The sequence below is a fragment of the Bombina bombina genome, chromosome 12, assembly GCF_027579735.1.
Source record: "Bombina bombina isolate aBomBom1 chromosome 12, aBomBom1.pri, whole genome shotgun sequence".
NCBI classification, from domain to species: Eukaryota; Metazoa; Chordata; class Amphibia; order Anura; family Bombinatoridae; genus Bombina; species Bombina bombina.
This window is the reverse complement of record NC_069510.1, coordinates 94,209,828-94,217,771: the sequence shown is the minus strand read 5'-3', so window position 1 is coordinate 94,217,771 and position 7,944 is coordinate 94,209,828. Positions and strand designations below refer to the sequence as shown.

General features: G+C 37.3%; 1 protein-coding gene across 1 annotated transcript; it reads left to right on the top strand.

The window, feature by feature from the left end:
- The first annotated feature begins 1,132 nt into the window (after positions 1–1,132).
- LOC128642689 (MAP/microtubule affinity-regulating kinase 3-like) lies at positions 1,133–6,953 on the top strand. Its single transcript, XM_053695468.1, has 12 exons — positions 1,133–1,264; positions 1,443–1,496; positions 1,617–1,665; positions 1,772–1,837; positions 2,524–2,594; positions 3,607–3,663; positions 4,093–4,329; positions 4,509–4,625; positions 5,884–5,983; positions 6,545–6,612; positions 6,734–6,801; positions 6,848–6,953. Exons 1-12 carry the CDS (start codon positions 1,133–1,135, stop codon positions 6,951–6,953), a joined length of 1,125 nt encoding a protein of 374 aa, XP_053551443.1.
- Positions 6,954–7,944: the final 991 nt, after the last annotated feature.

Here is a 7,944-nt window from a genome sequence, read left to right as displayed (position 1 = left end):
TGTTTACGAACCTGTTGCCAAGTTTGGTATTAAGAGTTTAAAGTGCCTAAGATAATTCGAATAACACATTAGGCACTAGTTATTTGTTTATTTTAATAAACGTGACCGTTACCGGTCTTTCTCTCCCAACATGGTGTGTTGTCTTATTTATTCAGGTTTATGCTACACTACATAGGACGTAATAGGGGGTTTAGACCTTAAGGCATGCTCTTACACACACACACAAGCACAAATGCAGGCTATTACACACACACAACATGCACACAAACACATACAGACACATACAAAGGCATGCTCTTTTACACACACAAGCACAAAGGCATGCTCTTTTACACACACACATGCACACACAAAAAAAACTTTTTATATTTGGTGAAATACATTTAAAAAATACATTTGATATTGATTTCTATATAATCATGTGAGATAAATATAACATTTGTGACATTTTGCCTTGCTCAGTATCCATGGTCTACAGTAAAAAATCAAGTAAATAATGAATCTTTTAGCTGTATTTCTCTTACAAATATTTAATGTTATTATATTAATTAATATCATTATTTTTATTATTTACTTGAATTATTTAGTCTGTCATCAGTGAGTGTCTTGGTTACCGTAGCGATGATGGAAGCTTTAATGCATTAAAATGATGTCAATATTCCAATGACATCATAGACAGGTAGAAGTTCTGCACAGGTTGCACATAACAATCACTGTGTTTCTTCAACCTGTGCAGAGCACACCTGAGTTTTTTCTCTCTCATTTTGCGCTTATTATATTAGATTTTATTGATTACAAATCGTCTCCTGGCATCAGGTAAGCAACAATCTCTTGTTCTTGGTGTTGTAAAGAAATAATAAAGTTATTTTAGACTAGGGGTTTTCAAACCTGTTCTTAGGCCTCCCTAACAGACCCAAGTGATAAGTAAAGATGGTTAGTAACCTGCTCTCTCCCAAGGTAATCCTGAAAATCTGTCCTCGTAGGGAGATCTGGGGAGGTCCCTGCATAGGTGTAACACCATGGTAGCAATACAAGACTGTGTGTGTACATATTGCACCTCTAGTGGCTTTATACCCAATACTCTGCTTTTGTTCTCTCTTCTGCAGCCAGGCCAGGTGCCTAAGGCACCACCATGGCAGACAGTGAGGATGGTAGCGGCTGCGCATCCTCAGTATACATTGGGAAGTACGCCCTCAAAAATATTATTGGTGAGGGAAGCTTCGGGAAAGTGATGATTGGTCAACACATTGACTCCCTACAAAAAGTGAGTATCTAGGAGACCCTTATTAATACTGTGTTATATCTGTGACATGGAGTAGGAGACACAGGACAACATCTTCTGCTCCATATCACCACTAATTCCACTGGGCACAAAGTACCATTGTCACCATAAATGAGAGGTGCCAGTTATATTTATATGCACCTGTATTTTATGATTTCAGGTAGCTGTCAAGATCATCAACAAAGATGATATGGAGGAGGAGGAGCTTGACTTGGTAAGGAAAGTGTTAAACCTCTCTGGAAATTTCGGTCTTGTGTTGTATTGTTTTACTGGGGTATTTAAATGGGTTACACTTCTATTACTTTCATTACTTAAAGCCTTTTCTTCTCTTCAGCTTTTCAAGGAAGTCGATATTATGCAGACACTCGATCACCCAAACATTGGTAAGTGAACCAGGGGACCAAGACCCTCTCCCATATTCAGCTTGTTCCAATTCCCTTTTACTTATCCTCATTAGTATCCAACCACAACCTCCTTTCTTCTTTACAGTGAAGTTCCATGAGGCTATTGATACTCCGTCAGCCTTATTTGTTATCATGGACTTCTGCAGTGGAGGTAAGTTCCCCTCATATTTTGTTATTTATGACTTCAATAGAAGCCAGATCATTTGTTTTTCCACAGACAGTTGTAGATGTATAATATAGCTGCAGATGTGTGTGGTTAAAGGGATATGCTCTAATATGCTAGAGCATTATAGTATTGCAATATAGCTTGCACTAACTATGTGTTTAACCCCTGAAAAGGGAATAAACACATAGTTAAGGTAAGCTCCAGAGCAGCAATATACTACTGGGAGCTAGCTGAACACATCTGGTGACCCAATAGCAGGAAACAATTGTATGAAGCCAGTAATCACCAGCTAGCACCCAGTAGTACATTGCCACTGCTGCTGAGGATATGTACATATGCTTTCAAAGATATCAAGAAAACCAAGTACATTTGATCATCAAAATTAATTCTAAAGTATCTTAAAAGTAATTGCTCTGAGTCACAAATTTACTTTGTTTTATTTATTTTTATTTTCAGCCGCTGTGATTTACCCAAAAATGTAATATGTTTTATTTTTGTTTTTTTTCCTCCTATTTTCTTGTTTATTTTGTTTAGTTTCCTTTTTACTATTTGCATTCTAATTTATTATACTTTTTATCCAAATTTCCTTCTCCAGTTTCTTCCCTTCCTTGTCGTATTGTGCAACAATGTTTAATCTTTTTTGTTTTTATTTTTACTAATCTTGGACACAGGTGACTTATACAAATATATTCCTGAGTCCAGTGGTTTAAAGGAGGAAGAGGCCGGTAAAATTTTCCATCAAGTAAGTGCTATGAGCATATCTGATGTTCACTAACAGCTCTTTATATTGAGATGATTTACAGCTATGGGGCGGATCACTATGTTGCACTTGTTTTCAGTAGATGAGGATTTCTGAGCTGATATTACCAGTGTTTTCCCAGTTATCAAAATCCTAAAATGCTTTTGTAGTTACTTCCCCTGGAGCTCAAAATTCTAACCACCAAAAAAACCAATATGTAGCTAATCTTTTGATTTCAGACTCCAAACTACAAATGTGCCGGTGTTCTGTCGAGAACTCCAATTCCTTGAAAACTCCAATCTGACGTCACTTCCAGTGACTCTTTTATTTCCACTATCTATTTTTGCCTGTCTTGGGGGGCGCACCTCTGATCCTCTGGCATACACCCCAAGTAAACTTCGCCCCACTTGAACCCTCTAGGCGGAGGCAAAATAGATAGTGAAGATAGGCGATTTCAGTGCTCATCTGATTGGTTGCGAATCCTGTCACTCACTGAGACATGGACTAATCAGATGCATGGAATCACCGGAAGTGATGTCAGATTGGAGTTTTCGATGTATTGGAGTTCTCAATAGAACACCGGATTTACGACACACAAAATGGCACTTTATTGGGTTTGGTGATTACATCACAGGTTGAAGGGCCTGTTTGCTGACTGATCCATTTTAATACTTTGTAGTGATACTAATAGGTGTGCAACTGTTGTCCCCTAAAGCTAGATGTGGGCATCGGACTTATGGCAGTAAACGAAGATCCCCAGACTTATTCTTCTGAAAGTACAACTGGATTTGCACTGATCTTAGTGTGTTGCAAATTCACAACAATAAATCTGTGTCCAAAACTTGACAAATGTGGCTTGTAGACGCCATCTTCAGCATTTGTTTAGTGATGAAAAGTCTGAACGCACAGGTCTAGCTAAACCCACTGAAGAATTTTGACTGATAAAAATATATTGCAAAAAACTTTCTACTAAAATGCACAACTACTAAATAATGTCTGTTCAATTTCTTCTCAGGCGGTCACAGCGGTTCAGTACCTGCACAAGAATAACATAGTGCACCGGGATCTGAAGGTAACCGTTAGGGGGGAAATGATTTTGTTAAAGACTATACTAAGGAATATGTAGTGACCACTGGCACATACATCACACTACCCGGCACCTATACTTACATCAAGGACATGAACAGCTTTAGGCATCTAGGATTGGTTTGTTTGCCCAGTGGTCTACTCAACATTGTAACCCTAGGTCTGTGATACAGGCCCTATATGTAGAACCTGATGCCTTTAATGCAAATAAATGTCACACATCAAATATTATATAAAATTTCACAGCCAATTAATTAAAGGTTCACTTACTATTAGTAATTAATGAGTAACATTAAGGTGTGGCATTGTAAGAAGCTGTATATTTGCTCTATGAAAAAAGCTGTGGAGCTTAACTATAGGTTTAATCCATTTTTACCTTACTTACCACGCACTATTTATGTCCTTCCTTTTTTAGACCGAAAACCTTCTCCTGGACTCCAACAAAACCATCAAACTGGCAGATTTCGGGGTTAGCACCTACTATAACATCGGAGAGGATCTGGAGAGCCTTTGCGGCACCTACTCCACGCTAGCCCCTGAAGTGATGCAGGAGAAGCCTTATGACGGCCCAGCGGCTGATGTATGGAGCCTGGGCGTCATATTATTCCAACTTGTGACCGGCTCCCTGCCCTTCGCTGGAGAGGAGAGTGAGGTAAGTGAGCAAGGAACGTACAAGACATTTAAATCCTTAGGGAAATATAAGATGATTAGTATGAAATTGTTGGGATTTAGAATTAATTACTGAATAAATAAATTGCACTAGCTGACAAATTCTGTGCATGGTAATTATCTTCAGATTTGCTAACTTTCCCTTCCTGATGCTTCTCATAGGAGGTGCTGGAAAACATTTACTCCGGCTGTGTCATCCCCTCCCATTTATCCAAACAGTGCCAGGACCTGATACATCTTATTCTTGTCCAAGACCCCTGCAAGAGGGCCACACTGGAGGTGGGACACAAACTTCTTTTCACATAAATACAAATATTCTCAAAAATGATTTTTGTAAAAGTAACATCCTACAGACAGATTTATATCTTACCACAAAAATATATAACTTTCTAGTTTAATTTTGTCATAGTTTCTCTTTGTATTCTTCCATTAAACACAGCTCCTTTGCAGTAATACATACTATGGTAGGCTTAGGTGTGTGCACGTGACTTAGGTACTATATGGTAGCTGTATTGGTAACAATATTTCTATAAATGTTATTACACATAAAGAACTTAGGGCCCATGGATGATTACTGGGCCTACTTCAGTATGCACTGATGGAACAAAGCTAAGTTTTAACAAAGAGAGGAAAATATAATAAAATAAAAACAGATTTTTTTTTTATATTAAAGGGATACTAAGCCCATTTTTTTTTTCTTTTATGATTCAGAAAGAGCATGCAATTTTAAGTATCTTTCTAATTTACTCCTATTATCAATTTTTCTTTGTTCTCTTGCTATCTTTATTTTAAAAAGCAGGAATCTAACCTAAGGAGCCGGCCCATTTTTGGTTCAGCACCTGGAATAGCGCTTGCTGATTGGTGGGTACATTTAGCCACCAATCAGCAAGCGCAACCCAGATGCTGAACCAAAAATGGGCCGGGTCCTTAGCTTAGATTCCTACTTTTTCAAATAAAGATAGCACGAGAAAAAAGAAAAATGGATAATAGGAGTAAATTAGAAAGTTGCTTAAAATTGCATGCTCTATCTGAAACACTGTTTCCCTTCCACGACAGTGCTTCAGTTTGAAAAATCCCTTTAATAAAATCTTACATGAATACACATTTATGGTTACTTTTTTGGTCACAGTGCAAAGTTAGTACAAATCATGTGAGTGACATTTATACACAGTTTGTAAATACAATATTATTTCACATAAAACAATCACATTTCCGTCACCCCTACTGAAGAGTGGAAAGATTAACTAATGAGTTTCAGCTGTGTTTCTGGTAGAGTGACAGCTGATATCTTGCTGGTGACACGGCAGCAGCTCATTGGCTAATCCATCCATAAATACAGCAGGCGGCACAAAGAATAATTATTATTACTACTTTTTTATTATTATCAGATCATTGCTTTTAATTATCAAATTACTCCTTTTATACAGATGGTTTTCTTTTCATCTTGTTTAAGCATTGAGCATTAAATTATACATTTTATTCATGGAAATCATTTTATATCGATTTTTTATACTGGATTTGTTATTTGTGTACTTAGGATATCATGGACCATCCTTGGCTAAAAACAAGCCAGGAAGATGCTGTTTCAACCAACAACATAGAACTCAATATAACATCTGAGGTTCTTGCAGAAACAGGTGAGCTGTTGGAAAGAAATTCATGATGTTCCCCTAAAAAGCACAAAAAGGTCACATTGTGCCCTTCATTATTAGGATGAACAACCCTGTTATATAACAGTTTGTTTATACCTCAAAGCTATAAAATATAAAATATAATAACATTAATAAATAAAATGGGCACCTAGGAGGAGTAGACATTTCTTACATCACAGAACTACCTTCCAAAACCTGTTGCCCCCTAAAAACCTCTCCTGTGAGCACAGACCTAGTTGCTTTAGGCCCTTGGAAATGACTAAAAGGTTTATGGTGACTGTTAGATTTCTCTCTGTTTTATAAATCCAATCCCATTTTGCAAAGACAAAAAACATTATTTACTAGCAGCGGAGAGGCTTTACATTGCAATATTTACTTGGTTATTAAGGACAACATTCTAATGGTTGCAAATAAAAACCCAAATAAATATCTTTTAACTAAACAAAAGAATCTTTTTAAAATACTAAGTAGTGAGTGTACCTACAAATGTAATAATAATGCGCATAGTATAAATAATCATCTATGGCCTTGTCTGTATCTGTTTAGTGGATGCACCCATGGACTTCCAACAGCCTGAGAACATCTGCAGGAGAACTACACCTACTCCATCTATGGTGAGTATTATGTATATATTATTAGTATGTATTTAGGCAGATGTTTATATGTAGGTTTCTCTCTTCTTCCTATTTACTCCATCTTCCTTCTGACTTCCCCTTTTTTTCTTCATTGATACAGACATCTCTAGCAAGCATGGCCAGTGCAATGACATCCAGCACTAGTGTCCCTGAAGACAGCGATGATAGGTAAGATACAGTCATGTGATATCACTGTTTCCCTTCCCTCTCACAGCTTTAATGCTTCACATAATAGAGCTTGGGTAACTAAACTGACCAAAACATGCTGTATCTATGTCACAAGTGCATCTTTAAAGTCAGATATAAAAATGAATAATTAGCTTTTATAATTTCTCTCCTATCACCTGGGGGTGAAGTCACATGATATCAGGGATGCAGTTGGTTAGGCAATGAACTGATCAGAGCATGGATAGGATGTCCATGGCAACCCTACATTTTTGAAGTTCTTGGGGAGCTACAGGATAGTCAGAGGGTAGGGCTCCAAGACCATGGTAATCCTGAGAGCACTGGAGAGTTGTGATTTGTGCTGGATAGAAATTTATCTTAAATTATAAAGTTTAATTTACTTTAAACTCTGGAAACATTTATAGTGAAGGGGATAGAGTGGGAGGAACAGCAGATAGAGTTCCTAACCCATGACAGTCCTGCTATATTCATGAGATCTGTTATTGCACTGTTGCCTACATTTAACTATGTGACATAATCATAACTGTATTTAAGACTTAAAGGGAAAAAAATATCCTTAAATTCTCTAGAATATGTTCATTTTAGGTCTGGTAAATTAGTTGTGAACTTAGGTTAGTTATAGTAACATTTTTTTTTTACAGCATCCCCATTGTGAAAAGCCATCGGAAGAACTTATGGCAACGCGTTTGGGAACATATAAACAGCTGTTGTTGCTGCTTTGGGTGAATGCCCCTTGCTCATCTTCCTTACCATTTAACATCTTGCAGTTGCGGGTATAACATCTCCTGCTTTCAAAAATGCCTTTAATATCTTTAATAAACTGAGTTTATTACATTTTCTGCTGTGTGTTATTGAGTTTATTTCTAGGTAGGTTATTTACATTAAAGGGATATTTTAATGCAAAAAATAAATGTTCTAATCTCTCCCATGAGATAATACTTATATGGACTCAGGAGTTTTCCAGTCATTTCAGCACTATATGGCAGAACTGTTTGATAGAAAAGAGCTCAAGGGGGAACTTCCGGGTGGCGGCCATGATAGGTCGCAGTTTTGTGTGCTGCTCCAGCCTTGAGAGACTTGGCTTGATAAAATAGTGAAAAAAGTCGCCATCTGGCAAGAATCTTA